The sequence below is a fragment of the Cetorhinus maximus genome, chromosome 7, assembly GCF_964194155.1.
Source record: "Cetorhinus maximus chromosome 7, sCetMax3.hap1.1, whole genome shotgun sequence".
Classification (NCBI taxonomy): domain Eukaryota; kingdom Metazoa; phylum Chordata; class Chondrichthyes; order Lamniformes; family Cetorhinidae; genus Cetorhinus; species Cetorhinus maximus.
Window position 1 is genome coordinate 44751159 of NC_135885.1, and position 27196 is coordinate 44778354.

Genomic DNA, 27196 nt, shown 5'->3' on the forward strand with positions numbered 1-27196 from the left:
AAGTTTCATTAACTTTTGTGATGCAAGAAATATGGCTCAGACAGGTGTTGGCGACTTTTGTCAGCCACTAACTTTAGATAAGAAATAAGTTGGCATTTGTGAGCTTAACAAAATTTAGTGTTTCACTGTTTCCTAAATGGTTGGATGGAGATTTACTTAATATACTGTTCAAACATGCTTGATAGACATCCCAAACACTGTACCCATAATATTATTTTGCATGTATGCCTTAATTACTTGTGAATTTCACTATCTGCTTCAAATTTGTGTTTTTCTTGAACATTTTTGTATTATGAATTATATATGAATGTATTGGCAAACCAAAAACGCACAAAAACATACTGATTGATACACTAATCTTATTTCCACTACAAGTCTGGGAAGTCGCTAAGTGCCAACGTTATTGTTGCTGTATAGTTTGGTGCAATTTCTGTAACAAGTTATTACGATACCATTTTAGCTAAAACAGCAGGTGTGTAATATTACTGATTTGTGGATGCATTATCCCCAAAATTTGCTGAGGGTACTGTTGTACTCCAGATGTAAGTCTGGTAGGACTACTGGGTGGTGGGTGTGTGTGTTGTGGGGGGAGGGGAGGTTTGAGCATGGCTACACTTCTTTGCTTAGAAGGGACCTTGCATATTAATAGAAGTTGGCCATTGAGAGAGATGTGGCATATCTCCCTCCAGATGGATACTAGTAGGGCACCAGAAGGGGGCCATAGCCCAATGTGCTCCATGCTAGCTGTTTGAAAGAGCTGCACAATAAATACCATATTACTTATGCCTTGGTTTGCAACTTTTTCCTCTTCAAGTATTTATCCAGAGGTGGAGAGAGAGACTGCAATCTTTATCAGGTCCTTTCTCCTCACCATTCTCATCTGTGTGCCATATGGTCTCTATATTTTAACTTCCTTCCTGTTGGTACTGCTTCCAGGTCAATGGTTGGTAGGTCACATGGACCAGTATTTCCTCTTATCCAAAAATTATAATTAATCCTATTACAATTGATCCAAACTTTTAAAAGTCCTTTTCAAACATTTTTAAAAATAATTACAGATTCGCCAAGCATGTTAAAGTAATTATAAAGTTTTCTTATTGTTACTGTTTCCAGGTCAATGGCCGTCACAGTGGAAACTGGATGCTGCCGTTAAAAACAATTCAGACTGCGCAATTAAGACTAGGCACAGCCAGATAAGGGAAGGAGTTATGCTTAGCTCACTGACTTGACTTGAATAACTTCAGTATTTTTCATCAATCATTTTATGATATAGAACACTATTCAAGAATATCTATCACAGGATCCTCCTAAAACAAGCATCCAAGTGTATGACACTAGGGCATAGAGGAAGGAATTCCAAGCACTCTTCGAAGAACTTGTATTAAGGAGGCATTACATTACTGCTGGATCACTCGCTTCTTCACTCCTAGGCACCAGCTCAGATACTTTCACCTGGAGGGAATTAAATACCTTCCGAATACAGGCTGAGAAAAAGGTGCCTATTGCTTTTTGAGTTTTTAAAAATTCATTCATGGGATGTAAGTGTCACAGGCTAGCCCAGTATTTATTGCCCTTGAGAAGGTGGTGGTGAGTTGCCTTCTTGAACTGCTGAAGTCCATGTGGTTTAGGTACACCCACAGTACTGTTAGGGAGGGAGTTCCAGGATTTTGACCCAGCGACAGTGAAGGAACGGCGATATATTTCCAAGTCATGATGGTGAGTGGGAGTGAGTGGTGAGGGGAACTTCTTCCAGGTGGTGGTGTTCCCGTGTATCTACTGCCCTTGTCCTTTTTAGATAGTAGCGGTCGTGGGTTTGGAAGGTGCTGTCCAAGGAGCCATGGGAACAGAACTTGGATGCCTCAATTGAACGGGAAAAGGAGATGCTGGATCCTGTCGGGTGGTTCCCTGAGCAGACTGTCTCAAAGCATTTGGTAGAATGCCTCGTAAGAATTTTCAAACAAGCAGCAAGCCACAGCTTGGATGGTGGTGAGAAAGGCTCTCACTGTCAGATCCTTCTTGCACACTCATAGTCGCATCCTCTCTGCATGTTGCTCTCTAGGTGCCTGTGATGTGGTGGAAACTGTCCACCTTGCTTCTCTTTGATGCAGGACTCATGTGCTCTACAGCCTGTTCCCTGGATAAATAACCTAGATAAGCTTCAACTGTGGCTGGAGGACCATTAACTCTTGACACTCGTTGGTCTGCCAGAAATCTGTTGGTGTTCCAGTGTAAAGAGTTGTCCACAATAGAGTGCTGCGGGAGTTCAGCTGCCACATAGGATAATACCTCACTTGATGCTGATCAATTCAACAGTTTTTCATTATAACGTTGCCAATGCAATAGCAAGGATGTGTATCCTTTTAAAGTTATGGTGTTCATAACACCATATCACTCCAGATCCCATTGCCGACCACATCACGTCCTGCTCCTGCCTCACTTGCTTCCTCACTCTAAACGTCCAAAAGGACCATTGATTCACTGTTTCCACATCCAGGTAACAGAGACAGGGGAAAGAGGAAAGAGGTGCTGGGGATTGGGGCAGAAGTGCTAGGGAATCAAACTCCCGTTTACACATCCATTCTTATGGGAAAATCTGATTCACTTAATGTTGTTTCATTTAAAGTTGCACATTTAAAGAACACAGCTAGGGACGTTGGGTGATGAATTACTGTACTGCTGTCTCTCAAGATAGCAGCACATGCCAGGTTTCCAGCTATTTCCTTCTGAACAGCACGTTAGTGGAATGTGGGAGGTGATATCAACTGCCTAGGATCAAGCTTCAGATTATACATTCAGTAGTCACTTACTCTCAGGATCAAGCTGCCGTAAAAGATTGATCATCTCTGTCCCATGACTTTTTTAGTAGAGCATATGGAGCTAACTGCCTGTTGCTAATCTTGATCTTTTGTGTTGGATGTGGAAGAATATATATATATATATATATATATATATATTTTTTTTTTGAAAGCATATGTAGGCATCCAGGGAAGCAGTGTTAAACAGTAGGTTGATTTTGTCTGCTTTGGAATTCACCAATGAAATAGAATATACACTACCATAGCATTTTGTTATTATTAAGTTAGTCATTCAAGAAAGGTGCACTTATTTGGTGCTGACATCTTCATTCAAATGATCATGGTCATAGAATGGTTACAGCAAAGAAGGAGACTATTCTTCCCATTGAGCCTGTGCTAGCTGTCTGCAAGAGCAGTTCAGTTAGTCCCACTCCCCAGCCTTTTCCCAGTAAGCCTGCATGTTTTTTTTAATCTTCAAGCACTTATCCAATTCCTTTTTAGCTATAATTGAATCTGCCTCCACTATACTCTCAGGCAGTGCTATCCTCAGAACATTCAAGAAGTATTTAGATGAGCACTTGAAACACCATTGCATACAGGGCTATGGGCCAAGTGCTGGAAAATGCGATTAGAATAGATAAGTGCTTGATGGCCGGCATGGACACAATGGGCCGTATGGCCTGTTTCTGTGCTGTATGACTCTATGCACTCTGGATCCTAATCACTTGTGTAAAATAATGTTTTGTGTTGCCTTTGGTTCTTTTGCCATCATCTTTAAATGTGTTTTATCTGGTCTTGATTCCTCCACCAAAGAGAAAAGTTTCTTTCTACCAATTCTGCCCAGATGTCTCGAACAACCCCAGCTTCTTCAATCTGTTCTCATAACTTGTCCTTTGATCCGTTCTTGTAAATCTGTTTTGCTCCCTCTAAAGTTTACCCAGAATTGGCCATAATATTCTAGTTTTGACTGAATCAGATGCTAGATGCCTATAGCAATAAATGGATTGTGCACTGGATTTGAGAATGTTTTAAAAAGAAACTGCAATTGAAACTGTATTAGTACAATGTTTTGACAACATATATACTAAAATAGAGCCACTCCTGTTTTTAGTTAACTATCATTTTCATGAGGTTTGTTTTCAAGATATCTAAGAATAATTTTATTTTCTAAAAGAAACCATAACTTTTCCTTGAGAAAGAAAATTGAAGATGCGTGCATTGTGTCAAATTGACAATTTGTTTAAAATTTCATGGCATAGCAACATTATCCATAGAAGTCACTTTTCACATTTTATATATATCCAACGTCACCTGTGCATCAACGCCATGGACTCCACTGCCTTTCCATAACTTCTAAATCAAGCTATAGGTAAACTGAAATTTCCTTCAGCTGACTGAGTACTTTTAATTTGCTGAACATTCTCTTTAGTAGTTCCCAATACCATCCAAATGTTCCTGGTTCCTGCTCTATCAATTTTTGCACCTTGTACTCCACTTAACTCTGATCTACCTAGATCTTTAGAACATGGTTTGCCCCCTCACTCGCTGCCCCGCCCCCCCATCAGTATCTTAATACACATCATTACTTCTAGAAATGAGTTTGCCAGTGGTCTACTTGCTGGCTTCCCTGTTCCATGAATTTCACTGAATATCTCATCTCACCAGCCAAATCCTTTCTCTCTCAATGTCCTGTGCACTATCAATCTTATCCTTGACCTGCACCATAGGCTTCCTGTATCCCAGTATGTTGACTGAGGTCTCAGTCTTTTTCTTTATAAGTGTTTTTATGATCTTGCTCATCTTGTCTCAATCTTCTCTAACCCAGTACCCTTTTCTTCTCTGACTCTGGATTACTGCTTGTTCCCTATGTCCTACCATCAAGAGCCAGTCTTTCAATCGTTGCAACCTTGTTCTTTGGAAATCTCTCTCAATTACTTTGGATTGCCCTCTGTGTTCCAAATGGTATAGTGCCTTTGATATAAAATGTCTCGAGACACTTCAGAGGGGCATCATAAAACAAAATATGACATTGAACTACATGAGATATTGAGTCAGATGACCAAAAACTTGGTCAAAGTGGTAGGTTTTACTGATTGCCTTATATAGGAGAAAAACGAGGGAAAGAGGTGGATGTAGGGATTTGCAGAGCTTGGGGCCGAGGCAACTGAATGCACAGTCACCAATGGTGGAGTGATTAAAATTGGGGTTGCTGAAGAAAATTTAGGGGAGTGCATATATCTCTGAGGGTTCTAGGGCTGGAGAAAATTAGAGATGGGGAGGGGCAAGGCCATAAGAGTGATTCGAAAACCAGGATGAGAATTTTAAAATCAAGGCCTTGCCTGACTGGGAGCCAGTGTAGGTCAACAAGCACAGGGTGATAGGGCAACGGTACTTGATGTGAGTTAAGAGATGATCATCAGAGTTTTGGATGATTCCAAGTGTGCGGAAGGTAGGATGTGGAAGACCAGTCAGGACTGCTTTGAAATAATCAAGAGGTAACAAAGGCTTGAAAGAGGGCTTCAGAGGCAGCTGAGCTGAAACAAGGGTATTGTTATGGAGGTGGAAATAGATATACATATGATGACTCGCTCTGCAGTACATCCAACAGCTAATTGTCTTTTTTGTGTCTAGGGTTCAAGAACTAGATGCAGTATTGAAAGTGTGGTCTAACCAGAGCATTGCACATAAATAAAAACAAAGTGTTGGAAATACTCAGCAGGTCTACCAGGTCTGGCAGCATCTGTGGAGAGAGAAACAGAGTTAACGTTTTTAGTTGAATATAACTGTTAATGCTCTGGTCAGACTACACTTTCAATACTGCATCGAGTTCATGACCTTGAGACACAAAGGAGACATTTAGCAGCTGGATGTGGGGCAGAGAGGTGCCATTATGTTGATCTCTAATGTCAGGAATCTAAGTTATGAGGAAAGACTAGAGAAACTTGGACTTTTCAGCCTGGAAAGGAGGCATTTGAGAGATAACCTTAGAGGTATATTAAAAAGCATATTCAGGATTGAAGAAACAATAAATTTCAGATATACTCTTCCTCTATATTTCATGAAATCAAACCTTTCCTCTGTATTTCATGAAATCAAACCATTTATTTATTTTTTCTTGATAGAAGGGTACAGTTACAGACCTCAACATATAGTCACAGCAGTAAAAGTCAAGTATTTTACAACTGTGAATAGTCTGTCTCTGAGTTCAAGATAGTAGCTGTTGGTAGTATTTTGCTTTTATATCAGAGCATTGCTCAGTTTGAACACAATTTGTCTAACCTGCAATCTGTTTTGAGGTTATGTAGTTCAACTTTTCATTTGCTTTGTTGAGGGCTGCTCTGCTTTAGTTGGACATGATGAGTCTACAAAGATTTCTAGATTTTTTTCTTGGCTTCATTAGCTATTCCACCTATCAAACTGTCTTAGTGTATTTGATGCTAATGGACCAAAATGAACTCTCCAACATTTGTGATATAATTTGACCATGTCAGGTTTTGTTGCACGGTTCAAGCAGTTGTCTGTGCACCTTGTTTCCTCCCAGAGTTTAAGAAATAGTGTTTAGTTCTGGGCTTCATTTTCGATCTACATAAGAGGATTATAAACAGAAGATATAGTGACATGAAAAAAAATATAAAGCTCTAGAAGTACATGTCACTGTTAGTTACAATCAATGTGATCCACCATTTTAGAATATAACTTGTCTTGTTTCCTCCTCCCAATTCATTGGAAAAAGTGAATCTCAAATTTTTTCAACATAACTGTTTTATCACATCCTATATCCCCATTTTCTCAAAGAATACCCTGCAAGTATGTAAATATCTTTGCTGGTCTGCTATGTTTTTGTGGAAGCTTGGAAAGGAAGAATCTAGCTGACACAAAAGCACCTTGATTTTGTATTGTTGCGGATCTGCATTACTTTGCACCAGTTTAAAATTGCATAAAAATTGTGCAAGACTCATTTTGAGCAGTTTTCAAAATGTAAAATCTATGTCACTCTTCTCAAAGCTTCAGTTTAGTTTAGATTGTAAAGATCAACAACAAAAACAACTTTTATATAGAGACCTTTAATGTAGTAATGTTATTAAGACCCAAGGCGCATCGTAAAACAAAATTTGACACCGAGCTATATAATGAGATATTATTGGTCAAATAAGTTTTGAGAAGCTGAAAGGCTTATATAATTGTAGAATGGTTACAGTGCAGGAGGAAGCCATTTGGGCTGTCCTATCGTGCCAGCTTTCCTATAAGAGCTGCTTAGCTGGTCCCACACCCCTGGCCTTTTCCTGTAGCCTTGCAATTTTTTTTTCTTTTCAGATGAATGTCTAATTCCCTTTTGAAAGCCTTGATTAAATCTTCCTCCACCAAACTCTCTGGCAGTGTGTTCCAAATCCTAATGGCTTGCTTTGTAACGAAAATTTTTCCTTGTTATGTGTTGGTTCTTTTGCCCATCACCTTATAAATCTGTGTCCTTTGATTCTCAACCCTTCTTCCAATGAGAACAATTTCTTTCTACCTACTCTATCTAGACATATCTATCTCTCATAACTTTGAGCATGCCTACCAAAACTCCTCTTGGGCTGCTCTGCTCTCCCCTCTAAGGAGAGCAACTCCAGCTTTGGCAATCTATCCACCTACTTGAAGAATCTTATTCCTGGAATGAATGCAAATGAGAGGTGACCTCATTGAAATATACAAATTCCCAGAGGGCTGTGGAGGCTCACTCATGAGTATGTTCAAGACAGGGATTGATATATTTCTAGATAGCAAAGAGATCAAGAGATATGGGAAAATGGTGTTGAGGTACAAGATCAGCCATGGTCCAATTGAATGGTGGAGCAGGCTCAAAGGGCTGAATGGCCTACTCCTCCATTTCCTTTGTTCCTATGAACCATTCTTGTAAATCTTTTCTGCAGTCTCTCCAATGCCTTCATATCTTTCCCTAAAGTGTCGTGCCCAGAATTGGACATACTACGGTTGAGGCCAAGCTAGTGTTTTGGTTCACTATAACTTCCATGCTTTTCTACTCTCGGCCTCTATTTATAAAGCCCAGGATCCTGTTTGCCATATTAACTGCTTTCTCAATCTGCCCAGCAGCAACAGTTTGTGCACTTATAGCCCTTGCTCCTGCAAGTTCTTTAGAATAGTATCCTTCACCACTACTGTTTCCTGTCCTCGGCCAATTTTGTATCCATGCTGCAAATGTCCCTCTTGTACCACGTGTTTCAGCTTTGTAGACAAACCTGTTTTGTAGCATGTTATCAAATGCCTTTTGGAAGATCATGTACACCACATCAACCGCATTACCACATTGCAAAGCTCAATCAAGTTAGTGAGCATCATTTCAAGCAGCTTTCACACCATCTAGGTTGCACTATTCCTACACACTTTTTTTGAACAAGGGTGTAACATTTGCAATTCCCCAGCTCTCTGGCATCATCTTGTATCAAAGGAGGATTTAAAGATAATGGCCTGTGCCTCCACAATTTTTACCCTTCCTTCCCTCCCTCGGTATCCTCAGAGGCATCTGCTCAGGTCGCTGGTGACTTAGCAACTTTTAAGTTTCTGCTTTCGTTTTTGAAAGGGCTAGATTTTCTTTTGCAACAAAGACATTGAAACTAATTTTTATATAAGTAAAATCCCAACTGCTAGAATATTCTTCCTCTATTCATATCCCATCTTTCAGCTTTTCTCATTATCAAACAGATACAGTCAAGCAAAAATAGCATGGAATCTTAATGCACACTGGAAAAAGATATTGGAGAAATAATAAATAATTGAATTATGTCATACTTGTTTATTTTGAATTTTAAAACCCCTTTTCTTTTTCAATGAATGAAAAGCAGACATGCTAATATATGCTATTCGTGTGTGTGTGTGTGTGTGTGTGTGTCTCAGTTTTCAGGTGTTCATCTGTATGTTGTCCATTATTCTGCATTTAGTTTTTGTGCAACTAGACTTGATACTGATCTAACAAACTGATCTGTTTACATTTTCAGGGTTTCACTGGTCATGCTGTCAGTGCTCCAGACTTGGTAAGGTGAACCTGAATTTGAGAATTATTGACAATTAGATACATGTAATGGACTCGTTTTCCCTTTTAAAGCGGGGAAAACTGCTTTATCCAGACTGTTTTATAATTCCTCTTATTGTGGCTCATCTGAAGGTCCAGTGTGTAGAAAACCAGCAGGTTTCAGGTATGATATAAATTCTATGGTGACTAGCTGATCCAACTAGCGCAATGGTTGGCAAGAGTCAAAATGAGCATAGTCCCCACTCCTGATGATTGTTCAATGACACTTCCTCCACCCCAGCCTAGAAAAGTAAACATAGAATAAGGTGTGAGTGTAATGGCCACCAATATTGACTAGCTTGTAAACTAAACCAAATAGGCTCATACTTAATGTTCTCTTGAGCAAGTTACTGGAACACTTCCGGTATTCAGGCCCCTGTATCTCAGCAAGGACTGAGGTCTGCTAAAGATGTGGAGGGAGGAAAATTGACTGCAAAGAAGTATCCTGCTTTGGGAAAATCTACTGAACTCTAGCTCTTCCTTGGCAGGTGGCTTAGCAGGTAAATATGCTGCACGGTGTATTACACCACTATGCAAAGGGAGTAAATATCAAAACATAATTCCTGTGCTGTCCTCCTCCCAAATGAGTGGAAGAATGCATTACCCTCAGCATTCGTGTACCTGGAGGAGTGAATGGGGATAAGTTTTGACTTCAAATTGTTTTCTACTATGTATATGGATGCCTAGGAAATGGCTCATTGGCATGCGCTTTCCAAGCTGTTTAGGGAGTTTGACAAAATCTCAGCACACTGTAAAGTAATGTAACACATAGTTGGTGACCTTAAGTGTTCAACTGGTTATACACACATGGCCTTTATTTACCACTCTGTATTTCTGTGTATTTGACCTGTGCCCCCTGGGTTTCAGTGATGACGACATTTGTTTGAGTATAAGCTATCATAATGCTGTTTTCACATTTTAATTTAAAATTTACCTTAACTTGTAGATATATTGAATTATGTTATGATAGTTTTCAGTTTACAAATCTGGCAAAATACTGATCACTTTAAATGGGTGACCATGTTCTTAAGCTTGCGCTATGTTTTAAAAACCTTTTTCTTGTTAACTTTGCATACCACTGCACAGCACTGCTATACTAATTGTTGAAGTAACCAAGGGCACCGTTATTTGTCTTTCTGTGAATAGCTCGCTTGGGAAAATGTGCTACTCGGGGAGCTAATAAGTAACTTACTTTGAAAAAGGGAAGCCACAAGTTCACATGCACTGTTTTGGGCCTAGCGAATTATTTATTGACATGTTTTAAAGATGGCAGCAAATGTTTCAAATGCATAAAACTTTGGGGATGGTTCAGCTGCATTTATCTGAATATTGGGCTGTGTGCCTGTAGCAGCTGACCAACTTCACTAGTGAAGCAAACTATCCTGCTAAATAATTTGGTTGTCACATTATATTGAAGTGTCTGAAAACCTCAAAATGATGGAACATGTTGGGCTGAATAGCCTGTTTCTGTTCTATAAACGCTTTGTAAACATAACTCATGCTATAACTTGGTTTAAGTTTTAATTTCCTTATTGTTCTAATTTTGGGGGAAAATCAAACCAGATTTAATTTAATATCCTGCCATGCTAGATGCCCCTAAAAGTTCAGTTCATGTTTGAATTTCTATAACAATGCAAATTTATGGTCTCAGCCATGAGTAAAAGAGAAAAAAGTGCAGCTGTTCAGTGTTATTTCACTATCATTGCGCAGGATGACAAGAAATTACTCCACTAAACTTAGTTAACTTGTAGCCTTACAAAAGTCTGAAAATCTTCCCGGGTCTATATACATTGTTCTGGGAAGATTTTCTGACTTTTGTAAGGCTACATGTTAACTAAGTCTAGTGGAGTAATTTCTTGTCACCCTGCACAATATTAATGGAATACACTGAACACACAGCATTATGTGGAATATGACATTGTAGATAAACCAGACATTTCTGCAACTCAACATTGGCGAGCCTTGCCATAAGCAACAAAATGGGATATCTACCAGTATATGACACACAACATCATTATTCCCAGTTTCAAAGCATTCATTAAAATAGTCAATTCGGGCATGCTTTTTAAATATTTTGTAGGTGTACAGATATGGTATTTCCTCCATGTGTGAGCTCCTTTATAATCTATTGTGTATTAAAATGGAATGATTAGCAGCGCCATGCAACTACTTCTGATTTTGAGCCCTCTAATATCACTTCCTGGAAATGTCACTCTAGTACACGTGAACAAATTTGCTCCTCTGATATCACATCCTTACCCACGAAAATCACTTCCAGGAACTCAATGCCTTCTTATTTTGCAATATAAAAGTATTGACTTGGCTTTCAAAGGTTTTTTTTATGATTTAATTTATTAGTGTGTAAATTAGAAATCAATTTATATTTTGTGCTCAGTGCCTTAAATTTGTCTTATGTATTTGCACTTGTAAGCTTAGCTGGTGTCCTGTTTTGATGAGAGTAACAGGATTGAGATTAAAAATGATTGAGACTTCATCTGTGTGGATCGGGGCCAATAACTGCAGTAGATGCACAAGACATCTCTGAAATAAAGAGCAAATTAAGATGGGACTGCCCCAGTATCTTGCTAAGCAAAGGTGCCAAGTCGTGTGACTAAGAAAGTCTCAGATTTGATTGCTGGTCAATGCTGAGTTGGCCTCAAATTGGTCCCTATACCAATGGGTCAGGGAGGGGAAAAGATTGGTCCTGTTCCTAATCTATATCCAGTAACCCCTGCTCAATGCTAATGCTCAGTAACATTCTAAATAAGTATCAGATCAGCTTTATGCCAATATTATGTCATCTTACTGAAGATATCCGACGGGGACATGATTGGGCTTGACTCTGTGCCCCGTGCTTCAACTGTCCCTCCCTCCCCAGTATGCATTTCCTTGGCTCCCATGTGCAGTATGGCCACTTGAGAGAGGTGGCAGAAGGCACCCATGGTACATCCTCACTATCTAGCACAGTCCACCCTCAGGAGAGGATCCAGCAAAAGAGCTGGAATCTCACAGTTGTATCTAATCTCCCAATTTAAACAAATAAACCATGGGGAATATGTAAAGAGTTTTTATGCTCTTGCATGGGATGTGAGCATTGCTGGGAATGGCAGCATTTTGTTGCTCATTCCCAGTTGCCCTTGAGAAGGTGGTGCTGAGTCATCTTCTTGACCTTTTGGAGTCTATGTGGTGCAGATACACCTACTGAGCTGTTAGGAAGGGAGTTCCAGGATTTTGACCCAGTGACAGTGAAGGAACGGTGATATATTTCCAAGTCAGGATAATGAGTGGCTTATGGGGAATAGGTGGTGGTGTTCCCATGTATCTGTTGCCCTTGACCTTCTAGATAGTAGTGATCATGGGTTTGGAAGGTGCTGCTAAGGAGCCTTTGTGCGTTTCTGCAGTGCATCTTGTAGATGGTACATACTGCTGCCATTGTTTGTCCGTGGTGGAGGAAGTGGATGTTTCTGGAAGGGGCGCTAATCTTGTGGGCTGCTTTGGTGGTGTCAAGCTTCTCGAGTGTTGTTGGAGCTGTACTCATCCAGGCAAGTGGAGAGTATTCCATTACACTCCTGACTTGTGCCTTGTAGATGATGGACAGGTTTTAGGGAATCAGGAGGTGAGTAACTTACCGCAGGATTCCTAGCCTCTGACTTGCTCTTGTAGCCATTGTCTTTATATCACTAGTCCTGACTTGGAAATATATTGCCGTTCCTTCATTGTCGCTAGGTCAAAATCCTGGAATTCCCCCCCTAGCAGCACTGGGAGTGTACTTACACGACAGGCCCTGCATCAGTTCAAGAAGGCAGCTCACTGTCACCTCCTCATGGGCAATAAATGCTGGCCTAGCCAGTGACACGCACATCCCATAAATGAACAAAAAAATATTATTGTTTTGAAGACTGGAACACTGAGATATGGATCCTAAGGCTCCTCAGCAGAGGGTGAATATTTCTCCACTATATAATAGCTTTTACACATCAAACTCCTATTCCTAGTTCCTTCACCCTGTAACTAGTGGCTTTTGAGTGGGTGCCTCTGGGTTGTGGCAAATGTTTGAACACATACAAGATGCAATCTGTATCTATTGTTACTCTGGGCTATCTGTTTACACTTTTGCTGCCTTCTGTGGTTATTGAATCTAAACTCTAATTTTCTTCTATGTTTGAGTCTGCGCCACCAATTAGAGTTCGCGGTTATGTAAGCAATTTATTAGGATTTTGCTTGCATTAGGGACAATTTATCTGACTTTTATAATTGGTGTAACAGAACAGCATTGGTTTTGTCTATTATATGCTATATTTCCAGAGATTCTGATGTTGAATTTCCACAGAGATTCTCCTGATCATCACTTGTAACTTTGGTGTCAACACCATTTCTCCACAGAATTTGTGGATTTTCTGGCAAAGTTGCAGTGGACAATCAATTCCTGTTTTTATTGTTTTCTGTAGCTTACCTTATGAAGCTTCAATTTCTTGCAGCCATTTTGAATACATTTTATGGACCAATGGTGAATAGATTGTCCTGCAAGTGACCTTCTAATTTTTGGGGGAATGATCCTCAAATGTTCCAATTCAGAGCAATGACACGAGTTGAATGATGAAGTAATTCTGCAGTAGCATTGCCATGTTAATTTTAAGAACAGCATGGATATTTTCCCTTGCATGCTGCAATGCTTGCTTAATAAAGATGGTTGGATAAAAGCATGGTCTCTGGTTGCAGAATGTGACAGAAGTGCAATATGTTTATATAATGCTTTGCATGCTATTGCCCTTTAATTCTGTCATGGAACTCAAAATTTCCAGCTACAAGAGCCCCAAAACATCGTGAGATAGTATCTTGCACAGGCCAAGTAAACAATAATATGAGGAGAAGAACAAATGTTTTGGATGTGAGAAAACCAAGGAATATTGCAGATTTGATGCGGGGGAAACTGATAACATTAGCTTGAGACAAAAGAGAAAGCGAGGTAGTACAAACATGCTTTCATTGAATCTTATTCAATACCAACTTCAAAGAAAAGTACAATATTGATAGTTTCATCAAGGCTTTTGAATTGTTGGCATCCTACCGTAGGTGAAACGAATAATTTTGAGTTGATGTTTGGTGTTAAAGCTCCAGTAAGTACTGAATTCAAGAAAAGTGAGGTGTGTAAAAGATGAAGCATTTTTGTTTTAATGTTTAGCTTGGCTTCTTCAATTCTGTCATGGTGCGAAAGGGTTGAAAGAAACAGTGAGGTGGTTTCTTTTGTGAGCCAGGATAAGGAGGTGACTTATTCATTTGAAAATAAGGAAATAAATTGTGTAGAGGAGATCTGGGAATACATAAACAAAAAATCCAGCTTCTAAATGTAGCAACACAAGTTAATGAAGCCATTAAAAAAAAGTGCAAAAGAGGGGTTTGTGGCTAGAGGACGAAAATATAAAAACACTGAAGTAATGTTGAATACATAAACCACACTTGGAGTACTTCACATATTTGCGGTCTGCACACTATAATAAGGGATATTGAAGCACAGAGTGCAGAAGAGATTTACCAGAATTGAGAGGGTGCACTTACCAGGAAAGGTTGAATAGGCTGGTACCCTTTTATTTGGGAATGTGAGGACAAAGGATATCTGATGGAGGCCTTAAAGTTGTAAAGGGCTTAAAGTGAAGAAACCAGTGTTACTTGTAGCTTAGTCCAGAACTAGAGGGGCATAAATTTTAGATGGCCACTAATGGATCAAATAAATAGTTTAGGATGAATTTCTTTACACGGATAGTGTGGAGAATGTGAAACGGAGTGCCATAATTAGTAGTTGAAGCAAATCCCTGCTGGCATCCTTTCATCTGTGTCAGATGATGGTCATGTAGCAAATCAAATCCGTTTGGGACGTGGTAGCTAAAGGTAGCTGAAGCAGATCACATTGACACATTTAAGGGCAAGCTTGATGCATGCATGAGGCAAAAGGCATTAGGAGTATGAGTCATAGTCATAGAGGTCTACAGCACAGAAAAAGGCCCTTTGGCCCATCGAGTATGCACCAGTCAAGCAAGTACCTAACTATTTTAATCCAGTTTTCCAGCACGAGGCCCATAGCCTTGTATGCCATGGCATCGCAAGTGCACATCCAAATACTTTTTAAATGTTATGAGGGTTTCTGCCTCGACTACCCTTCCAGGCAGTGAGTTCCAGATTCCCACCACCCTCTGGGTGAAAAAATTCTTCCTCACATCCCCTCTTAACCTCCTGCCCCTTACCTTAAATCTATGCCCCCTGGTTATTGATCCCTCCACCAAGGGGAAAAGTTCCTTCCTGTCTACCCTATCTATGCCCCTCATAATTTTATACACCTCAATCATGTCCCCCCTCAATCTCCTCTGCTCCAGGGAAAATAGCCCCAGTCAAAATAGCCCCAGTCTATCCAATCTCTTCTCATCAGTAAAACTCTCCAGTCCAGGCAACATCCTGGTAAATCTCCTTTGCACTATCCCTAGTACAATCACATCTTTCCTATAATGCAGATTCCAGAACTGCACGCAATACTCTCTAGCTGTGGCCTAACCAGCGTTTTATACAGTTCCAGAATAACCTCCCTGCTCTTATATTCTATGCCTCAGCTAATAAAGGCAAGCATCCCATATGCCTTCTTAACCACCTTATCTACCTGTCCTGCTACCTTAAGGAACCGGTGGAATGCACACCATGGTCCCTCTGATCCTCAGTAATTCCAGGGTACTACCATTCATCGTGTATTCCCGTGCCTTGTTTGTCCTGCCCAAGTGCATCACCTCCCATCTGACCAGCCTGTCTATATCCTCCTGTAATCTAAGGCTATCCTTCTCACTGTTGACCACCCCACCAATTTTCGTGTCATCCGTGAACTTACTGATCAACCCTCCTACATTTCAAGTCTAAATCATTTATATATCCCACAAACAGCAAGGGACCCAACTCTGATCACTGTGGAACCCCACTGGACACAGGCATCCAGTCACAAAAACCCCCTCGACCATCACCCTCTGCTTCCTGCCACTCAGCCAATTCTGGATCCAATTTCTAAATTGCCTTGGATCCCATGGGCTCTTACCTTCGTTATCAGTCTCCCATACAGAACCTTATCAAAAGCCTTGCTGAAGTCCAAGTAGACTACGTCAAATGCATTGCCCTCATCTACACACCTGGTCACCTCTTCGAAAAATTTAATCAAATTGGTCAGACATGACCTCCCCTTAACAAAACTATGCTGACTGTCCTTGATTAATCTCTGCCTCTCCAAGTGTAGATTAATTCTGTCCCTCAGAATTGCTTCCAATAGTTTCCCCACCACTGAGGTTAGACTTACTGGCCTGTAGTTCCCTGGTTTAACCCTTCCTCCTTTCTTGAATAACGGTAGCACATTGGCTATCCTCCAGTCCTCTGGCACCTCTCCTGTGGCCAGAGAGGTATTGAAAATTATTACCAGCGACCCTGCTATCTCCTCCCTTGCCTCACTCAACAACCTGGGATACATTTCATCCGGGCCTGGTGATTTATTTACTTTTAAGCCTGCCAGACCGCTTAGAACCTCCTCCCCTTCTATACTAATTTTAAAAATTATATCACAGTCCTTCTGCCAGATTTCCATACCCACATCGTCCCTCTCACCTGTGAACACGGACACACAGTATTCATTTAGAACCCTACCTACACCTTCCGGCTCCACACGCAAATTACCACTATGGTCCTTGATGGGCCCTACTCTTTTCCCTAGTTATCCTCTTACTCTAATGTACGTGTAAAATAACTTTGGATTTTCCTTTATTTTACCTGCCAATGTTTTTTCATGCCCCATTTTTGCCCTCCTAATTTCCTTTTTAAGTTTCCCCCCTACACATTTTATACCCCTCCAGGGCTTCTGCTATTTTGATCCCTCAGTATCTGCCATAAGCCTCCCCTTTTCACTTCATCCAATCCTGTATATCCCTCGACGTCCAGGGTTCCCTGGATTTGTTGGCCCCGCCCTTTGTCTTTTCTGGAATATGTTGGCCCTGTACTCTCCCTATTTCCTTCTTGAATGAGTCCCATTGCTCTGATTCAGATTTACCTAAAGGTAGTTGCTCCCTGTCCACTCTGGCCAAATCTTGTCTGATCTTATTAAAATCTGCCTTCCCCCAATTTAGAACTCTAATTTCTGGCCCATCCTTGTCCTTTTCCATAACAACCTTGAATCTAAAGGAGTTATGATAACTATCTGCAAATTGCTCCCCCACTGATACCTCTACCACTTGCAAAGCTTCATTTCCTAAAATTAAGTCCAGTACCACCACCTCTTTGTAGGACTTTCTACGTACTGGCTTAAAAAGCCCTCCTGGATGCATTTTAAGAATTCCGTTCCCTCTAAACCTATCACACAATGACTAACCCAGTTAATGTTCGGGAAGTTGAAATCCCCTACTATTACTACCCTATTATTTTTACACTTCTCTGAAATTTGCCTACATATCTGCTCTTCCATTTCTCTCTGACTGTTTGTTGGCTTATAGTACACTCCCAGCAATGTGATTGCTCCTTTTTTTGTTTTTCAGTTCTACCCATATGGCTGCATTTGAGGAGCCTTCCGAGATGTCATCCCTCCTTGCTGCTGTAATTGATTCCTTCATCAATATTGCGATACCCCTCCTCTTTTAACACCTCCCCTGTCTAGCCTGAAGACCCTATATCCTGGAATATTGAGCTGCCAATCCTGCCCCCCTCTCAACAATGTCTTTGTGACAGCAGTGACATCATACTTCCATTTGTGCCCTCAACTCATCTGCTTTATTTGTCAGACTCCTTGCATTAAAATAAATACCATAAAGATGGTTGGTGGGCAGGCAAATAGGCCAGGTGGCCTTTGCATTTTATGTGAAACCTCAGACACGGGCGGGATGAAGTTTCCAACAGTAAATAAAGAAACTATAAAACTTTTTAAAAATCATTTTTAACACGTCCCTCTTCATTTGAGTGGGGACATGTTTATATTATTTGTAGAATCTTCATTTTTCATTTCAAAAATTTTCAGCTCCCTGAGGTAGCTCTGTGCCTTAAGGGATCTTTCAGTGAGCATACGCATGCACAGACTTCAGCGCTTGCACTCTTCTCACCCCCACCCCGGCAGCGCTGAGGCTCTTAGTGCACATTTCACACCGACTGGCCGTTAATTGGCCAGCCAGCATGAAATCGTGGTCAGAGCCCTATCGCGGGGGGCAGTCCGTTTCACAGCCGTTCACGGAAATCCTGCCCGTTAACTCTGCTTCTCTCTCCAGAGATGCTGCCTGACCTGCTGAGTATTTCCAGCATTTTCTGTTTTTATTTCAGATTTTCAGCATCTGCAGTATTTTGCTTTTGCATTTGCTGGCCAGTTAAACCCAAACAACGTTGAGCATAGTTTCATTTCTGAAGAAGTCAGAATTGACTCAACGTTAACTCTTCACTTCCCACAGATGCTTCCAGAGCTGCTTGAGTTTTTCCAGCACTTTCTGTTTTATTTCAGATCTCCAGCATTTGCAGTATTTTGCTTTTATTTGAATATGGAACTACTTTCCTGCCTTCAAAAATGAGAAGGATCAATCTATTGATGGAACAAAGAGATGAAGTAATTTTAACAACAGAGAGACTTTTTATTCTGAACATGTTGCAATATTTTAATCTGATTACAAGGCAAGTGGAAACATTGCTGAGGATGTAGGAACTAAGTTTCTGAGAATAGTCTTGAGACACAAATGAAAAATATCTAGTTAAGAGAAAAAGAACATATAAACATGACAATTCATTGCAACCTATTTTTTCACTCATTAATATTCAGAGTTAATTGTTAAAACTTATTGTTTCTGATACTGTGCTAAGGATACGTTTATTGCTTATTCTTAGCTGCCTTGAGAGCATTAAGAGTCAATCATGGAGTGTGCGCTGGAGCAACTTTATAGAAAATGCAAGATGTTGTAAAACATCTTGAACTGTATGTACCTTGTGTCTGTCAACAATTCTTTTAGCATCTTCAACTTGCTTTTCCAATTAAAAGTAAAATGTAGCCCTCATTATTGTTAGGTATGCCTATCTCTTTAATGTGTGAAAAGCACCATTAAGTTTCAAAAGCTGAATGATCTTATAATTATAATAACGATGTGGTTGAGGAAGGCCATCCTAACTCATTCATCCAGTAAGTCTGCAGTTTCTCATCACAGCTTCCAGCTGTTACTTAAATGATTCCAGGGTTTTTGTCTTTAATGTATCTGGAAGCTATTCCGTGTGTGGCTCCCTTTTTGTGTGAAGAAGTTTCTAAGATCAGTTTTAATTTTTCCTTCACGAGTTTGAGTCTCAGCCACCCCTGTCATCCCCAATTCTTCCTCCTAAAAGTTTAATTCTGGACAAACCTTTTTATGTTTACCACTTAATAAAGGGTATGCGTCTGAGGTCCTCTTGATGATCTTCTTTTCAACTTTTTCTCATTTTTCTTCTAATGCTAGGGTCTTGCCTCCAGAGCTACAAGCTTGAACAGAATTTGACATAGAACTCAAGTTAATGTCTGAGCAGATCACTCATCACGAATGAATAATGTATAGAAGTGTCAGATGCTCCTTCATCAAATGCACTACTGCAGTTCAAGAAGGCCTGCCCGATCTTTTTCAGGACAAACCAGGGTTGGGCAATAAATGAAGGCCTTGCAAGTGATGTCCACTTTCTGATTGTTAATTATATATCAGTTATGTTTAATTATATATCAATTGTTTAATTATATGCAGTCAAGGGCATTAATTTTGAGTTTCACTTGAGCAAATATAAAGAGATGCTCACTGAAACTGGGGTGTAGTTGAGTTATGAGGTGTATGCTTGTAATGTTTGACTCAAATGTCAAACTGAGTAAAGATTGGCTCCAGTTCTATCCCAACTGGCTTTCTTGAATATAACACAGAGGATCATTTATTTTTTGAAAATGCACTACCAAAGCTGTTTGCCCTTCACTTTCAAATGAGGCTTTGTAAAACAGACTGGTTACTATGTTATTACGTGATATAAGTTTTCCCTGTAGTTCTTCCAGGCTGTGAGCATTCTTCCTGCTTGTGCCATTTGCAAATAAATTGTAAATAAATAAATTTTTTGAACTGAGAACTAAATGCTATTGCCTGTTTGAGCTAAGGAATTTTTGGAGGTGAAACTGATTCTGAATTCATACTCCCAAATACATGCTTAAAAACAAGGAATAAAACGATTGAATCTGTGATGAGTTGGCTTCGGGTGGTGGTAGAGAATACATTTGACAATTAGACCAGGTAAAAATGCACATTTTGGAGGAAGGTATTAATTTTGAAGCTAATTATAGTAACTAGCTTGAACTTTATCATGGGCAGAATTTTCTGCCTGTCGGGCGAGCGGGCCCGACCCAATCGCTGGCAGACGTGGAGCCGATTGCTGCCAGTGAAGTGGGCCGCACTGCCATTTTACGTGAGCTGGCCAATTAAGACCTGCCCAGTGTGACGTCCGCCGAGAAGCACTATGCGCTCCCTGTGTGGGTGGGGGAATCCCTAAAATCAATAGTGTGCTCTTTCCTGCATGCGCACGAAAGAGTGCACAAATCCCTGAGGCTAAGTGCAGCCTCAGGGAGATCGCTTCGACTTTTAAAACTATTAAAAATAGAGAAAAGAAAAATCCCTTACATGTCCCCTCATGTGACAATGTCACATGAGTTGGGACATGTTCATAATTTACAGAACAATTTTATTACAATTTTTAAAGCCCCACATGAAACCTCATCCTGCCTCTGGATGAGGTTTCATGTTTTCTCTATTTGCCGCTGGGGCTCCTGGTCGACCCACCAACCTTAAGGTTGGACGGGCAGGTCCTTTTAATTGGTTAAATGGTCCTGTCAATGGCCTCAAGTGGCTATTGACAGGTCAGTGGGCCCACAGCTGATTTTGCTGCGCCCCCGCCTTCCTGAAAATTTAGAGGGCAGGGTGACGTTGGGGGTTCTGCCCGACGTCATCCCACGTCATTTTATGCGTCGGCGAGTGGGCCTCGCCCCCTGCTCGCTGACGGCAAAATTCTGCCTCATGAGTATAGTATACCAAATGAGACCTATGGGGTGAATGTTCCATATACACTTATTACTATGATTAGTCTTTAGCAAAGAGGCAGGAAGCCTCTTCAGAATCATACACACTCAAAACGTTAACTCTGTTTCTCTCTCCACAGATGCTGCACTGACCAGCTGAGTTTTTCCAGCATTTTCTGTTTTTATTTCAGATTTCTAGCATCTGCAGTATTTTGCTTTTATCTACGTTTGGCGCATGTGTGTGATTTACATAAGAGTATTGTTTTATTTTTGACAAAAATACAGATTAGTTTTTTTTCTCTAGAGAGAAAATCCATCAGAATTGGTTAATGGTAGTGGCTGTTCTCATTCTACTGTATTAACCAGCAGAATGAATTGCATGACCTGAATGGAAAGCTAGTTAGAGCTGCTTGCAGGATATCCATACTGAGGAGACAAAACAAAACAATTGTATGTTTAACGAGAGCTATTAAGCTGATTTATGTTTAAAGGTCCAGCATGTCTAAACATAGCTACTGCACAAGAACAGGATCATGGTACAATAAGCCAAGATTTATGTCAATAATTTTAAGCTGTGATGGCATTTGGTAGTGGGCCTGTTTGAAAGGAAGATTCATGAGGTCACTTCCTGAAAACTTTATCAGACATGATCATGAAATATGAACACGTGAGAGTTTTGACATTCAGACAGAGCCTCAGTGATAAATGAAAATGAGGGTGCATTAAATTTGAACATGTAGTAAATTGTTTCACATTGCATTAAAGATACAAGATCCCATTTTATTTCACTTTGGCCGGGCACAAACTGTACATTGACTTTTTAACTTTCTTTATAGATGCAAATAAGTTGGCACACTGTGATTAGTTGTTACCTCCATTTTGTTCTCTCTTAGTGTTTTCGTGTCAGTTGTGGCTCAGCTGGTAGCACTCTCGCCTCTGAATCAGAATTTTAAGACTCACTGCAGAGACTTGAACACGAAAATCCAGACTGACACTATGCAGCACTTATGGTGTCCTGCACTGCTGGAGGTGTTGGCTTTCAGATACAACATTAAACCAGGGCCTCATCTGTTTCTCAGGTGAATAGATAAGATCTCATGGCACTATTTTGAAGAAGAGCAGGGATGTTCTCCCTGGTGTGTTGGCCAATATTTATCCCTCAATCAACATCACGAAAACAGGTTCTCTAACCAATATCATGTTACAGTTTATGGGAACTTTCCTTGTGTAAATTGGCTGCTGCATTTCTTGACATTACCACAATGACTACACTTCAAAAGTGCGCTATTGGGAAGTGCTTTGGATGTTGAGGTGATGTAAGCACTATTTAATGCAAGTCTTTTTTTTGTTCATTGCCATTGATAAGTCATCTGAGAGGGGATAGTAGTGTTAGCAGGCTGTTTGATTTTGGAGCTATCAGAAACATTTTGGAGCTGTCAGGAACCAACTTGGTCCTGCCCTTACTTGGATGTTACTGAAATTGATTTTAGCACCCCAGCTGTGTTTGGCTTTCTCAACTCAAGCTGGAAATTTGAATTGTGGCTTTCACGCTCTGTGTGGCTCTTGTCATTATTAAGTGTTCTACTCATTCAATTATAACAACAGTGATGGCACTTCAGAAACAGAAATAACTCATTGTCCATGAAATGCTCCAGGGTGCCCTGAGATCATTTATTTTCTTTCAACTATTGGATATTGCTGTAAGCCACCAAATTGCTAGGTTTTATTAAAAGGGAAAATATTGGCAAGACTAAAGCCATTGTTTTTTTGTCCCTACTACAAATTCTGTTCCCTAGCTACAGACTCCACCCTTCTCCCTGGTAACTTCCGAGACTGAACCAAGCTGTTCAGAATCTTGGTGTCCTATTTAACCCCAATATGAGCTTTGCCCACATAGCCATACTTTCATTAATTGGAGAAAATTTCTGCTCATCCAATATTGCATGTCAGATAAGCAGTCTGAAAATCCAGCAGTCTTTTTAAAAAGTTTATTCTTTCATGGGATATGGGCAATACTGGCAAGGCCAGCATTTGTTGCTCATCCCTAATTGTCCTTGAACTGAATGGCTTGCTTGGCCATTTCAGAGGGCAGTTAAGAGTCAACCACACATTGCTGTGGGTCTGGAGTCACACATAGGCCAGACTGCATAAGGATGGCAGATTTCCCTCTCTAAGTGACATTAGTGAACCAGATCGGTTTTTACGACAATCAATAAGTCATCATGGTCACCGTTACTGAGATGATCTTTATATTGCCGATTTATTAACTAAATTTAAGGTCCACCAGCTGCCAAGGTGGGATTTGAACTCGTGTCTGCATAGCATTGGCCTGGGCCTCTGGATTACAAGTCCAATGACATTGCCACCATCTCCCCAATTTGAATAACAGCGGAGGAGATGAGGTAGAGCTGGGTGTTGTCTGAATACTTATGAAAACAAACACTGTGCTTTTGGATTATGTTACCTAGGGGCAGCATGTATATGAGAAATAGGAGGGGACCAAGGATAAATTCTTGAGGGACACCAGAGGTAATGGGACAGCAGCAGGAAAAGAAGCCATTGTAAGTGATACTCTGGATAGGATTTGATAGATAAGAATGGAACCAGGTGAGAGCAGTGCCATCCAGCTGGACAACAGTGGAGAAGATTTGGAAGAGGATGGTGTGGTTAACTATGTCAAGGATTGCAGACAGATCAAGAAGGATAAGGAGGGAAAATTTGCATTTGTCACAATTACAAGATGTAATTCGTGACATAAGACCCATTTCAGTACTGTGGCAGGATGGAAACTTCATTGAAGGGTTTCAAACACGAAGTTGCAGGAAAAATGGGCTCGGATTTGGAAGGTGACAACATGTTAAAGGACTTTGGAGAGGGAAAGGAGGTTGCAAGGACAGTGGCGTCAAGGGTTTTTTTGGGAGGAGATGGCAGATTTAGAGGAGAGGGACAACACCTGAAGAGAGAATACCCTCCATGGTCTCTCCCCACCCTATCTGCAATCTCCTCCAGCCCAATAACCCTCTAAGATAACTGCACTCATCTAATTCTGGCCCCTTGAGTATTCCTACTTTAATTGATCCATCATTGGTGGCTGTACCTTTTTAGGCCCTAAACTTTGGAGTTCCCTCCCTAAACTTCTCCACCTCTTTACCTTTCTTTCTTCCTTTTAGATGTGCCTTAAACCTGCCTCTTTGACCAAGCTTTTGGCCATTTGCCCTAATCTCTTTACTCAGCTCAGTGTCTAATTTTGCTTTGTAATGCTCCCGTGAAACACCTTGAGAAGTTTTTTTATGTTAAAGCAATGTAACTTTGAAATTATTTTTCATTAATTTTCTTTACTACTGTAAGATATGAAATAATTTTAAAACAGCAGGTTGTTTAATTGACATGCTGCTAATTTTCAAATTGCTGTTATTGTGCTGATTTTTTGTTTTCATATAACTAGGGTTTAAATGGTTTCTTTCAAATATTGGAGGACTAATTTATTCACAAATAATATAATTAAAATGTTCATGAAGTTTAAAAGGGAAGTAGTGGACTAGGGCAAAATAAATTGAGTGTTTGGAAAGACTTGAAAGGCCTCTTAACCATTGGCGGTTTTTTGTAAATTTGAAAGCAGAGAGGACTGATAAGTTCATGAAAACCAATGTCCAGCCATGAGTCTGCAGTCAGGTGATGGCACACTCTGATGGCAGCTGAAGTGTAGATGGTAATAGGGAAGGTGACCCTTTTTGCCACACCATGCTATCGACCCTATAAGTCAACATTGTGCTCTTCTTGGAAGGAGGTTGGGTCATGCTTGCAGTCACAATTGATAGTACTGTCACAGCATTTGGGCCATGGAAAGCATTGCCACAGGGAGTGGCTGAGGTATTTAAGGGAAAGATTGGATACATTTTTGATACTGTTTTATTGTGTGTTTGGGATCTAGATGGCATTCGTCAGGGTTTATCTGTTAAAATTCCCTAAGTAAGCTACTGAAGACTGCAGTTTTTTAAAAACATTATCATTTATTTACAGCTCCATGTACATCTTGGGAACTCTGCTCAAGGTTGGACTTCTCCCTTCCCAAACCTCTTTCTTGGTCATGTGTCATTACATCATAGTTACATCAGCATCAGCTGCTTCTGATGTTAACCCTTTACAGATACAAGCAGTGTGATTTGCTTCGGATTGCTGTATAGAGATCCAGCACAGCCTTTGTTAGGCTAAATGGCCTTTAATGTGCTTATTCAGCTTTATGGCTATATTGCATGTTGGAAGTACGTGCGCTTAGAACAATTGCAGCTGTGCATCTGCACCCATTGAAGATGTTTGCAGGCATTTCACTTCCACTGGTCAGCAGTTTGGCAAGTGTGTCCATTCAGGATTTGTAGATTGACTAATAATCTTTCATTGGGTAGCATTGAAAGTATTAAATATCTTGGCTGGAATGCTTATGAAGAACTAGTTAACATTATCATTAGTTGGACCATCACACTGAACTTGCTGTTGCAAACCACCTTGAGAAATTGAGTTTCTGCATGCACAATCCTTTGCCAACAATTCCACCATGGCCCAGAAGTTGTGAGGTACCAGCAGATGGGCACAGAACCTATAGGATGCAGCCTGACCCACTAATTCCTTGATGTCTTAATATTTCTCCAAGCAATTCATTTAATAAGGATATTCTACGTGAGAAACCCATTGGCAAAATTAATGGGGCTGGAAGAAAGTAAAATCGGAGCAATTTTCAAAATAGCTCATTAAAACCTAACTGGTAGTAGGAAACTAAAATGAAAAGCATAAGCTACCTTAAAATTGTTCCTGTCTGCTGACTATACCCTTTTAAAATTACTTTTGGCTGCAGTAAATTAAATTTGGTCAGAGCTCCCAGTTTATTGTCTTTCTTGAATGGTTGTATATATTAATTAGACAGCTATGTAAGTGGGTGGTTCTCTGTGAGCTTCTGTATAATGTGTTGAATACTGGATAGGATGCTGTCACAGTTTCCTGTATACTGAGTGGGAGATGTTGATTTATTGATGTTGCTTTCCCTTAGCAAGCTTAATGAGAGTGACCTCAGGCACAGAGTGATAATTGCTGTTTCAGTACAGTACAAAGCTATTTGTGACTCAGAAGCCTTTAAACAAGCTTACTTTCCAATCAAAGGAGCAACATCTGCAAAGGCAGCTATTGTAGTAAGTAGACAAGTGAGGAGAATTAGCTTTAAAAATAATAGTCTTCACTGAAATAAAACCTTTGCCTTAGCTAGTAAGACATCTTAAGTTTATTTACCAAGTTGGAATGCTGGAGAAGGGAGAAAGAAATGTATACGGAGTAGGTTTTGGGAGAAGAACGAATGAAGGTGATCAAATTTTTGTATAGTCAAAGCATTTTTGAGGAGGTTTCCAAAATAAAAGTCTTGCATTTTTATAGTGCCTCTTTATAACCACCAGACCTCTCAAATCACTTCACAGTCAATGAAGTATTTTTGAATTGTGCTCGCTGCTGTAAAGTAAGAAATGCAGCAGTCAGTTTGCGCACAGAAAACTCCCACAAACAGCAGTGTGATAATGGCCAGGTAATCTGTTTTTATGAATTTGATTGGAGGATAAATATTGGCCAGGATACTAGGGATAACACCCTCTGCTCCTCTTCAAAATAGTGCCTGAGTAGGCAGGTGGGGCCTTGATTTAACTTCTCTTTGAAAAATTGCACCTACAATAGTGCAGTGTTGCCTCAGTACTGCACTGGAACATTAGCCTAATTTTTGTGCTCATGTCCTGGGTTTTGCATCCAGAACATTGTGTCTGAGAAGCGAGAGTGCTATCAACTGGGTCGCAACTGACACTCCTGGAAGGAAGGCAAAATGTAAAAAGTTAGAGACTTTTAGGAATGTAACCTGAATGGCCTTTTATACTACGTGTCAGGCCTAGGGAGAGCAATGTAAGAATGCTGCTGTCCTCAATTTGCATAGCAATTGTGCAACTGATCTCTCTGTGAGCTGACAAAATGCATTCCAAAGGGTGATTATGTGTAAAACAGCAATGAAAAATGGGCTATATGTATAAAGTAATTCCATCATAGCTGTCATTACAAGGCAGGTGAAGGCTAAATTCTATGAAGATTGTGCCGTTGCCAATGTATCGGAGGATGGGAATTAAGTGAAGGTTGAAGAAGACAGGAGTGGTAAGAGGTTTGGATGAGTTGGAGTTTGTTTAGCATAGAATTTGGGAATCTGGTGACAAGCTTTAAAGAAGGCTGTTGGGTTCCTATTTGATTTTGTGACCAAAGCATGAC

At 40.3% G+C, this 27196-nt stretch overlaps 1 protein-coding gene across 2 annotated transcripts in view; it reads left to right on the plus strand.

Moving 5' to 3' along the window:
• The window catches only part of LOC144682758 (spermatogenesis-associated protein 13-like), a 342817-nt gene that overhangs the window by 28503 nt on the left and 287118 nt on the right, over positions 1–27196 (plus strand). For both annotated transcript variants that reach the window (XM_078545414.1, XM_078545416.1), the window contains exon 2: positions 8792–8827. In XM_078545414.1, the coding sequence (XP_078401540.1) occupies positions 8792–8827 (36 nt within the window). The remainder of the gene's footprint in view (positions 1–8791; positions 8828–27196) is intronic.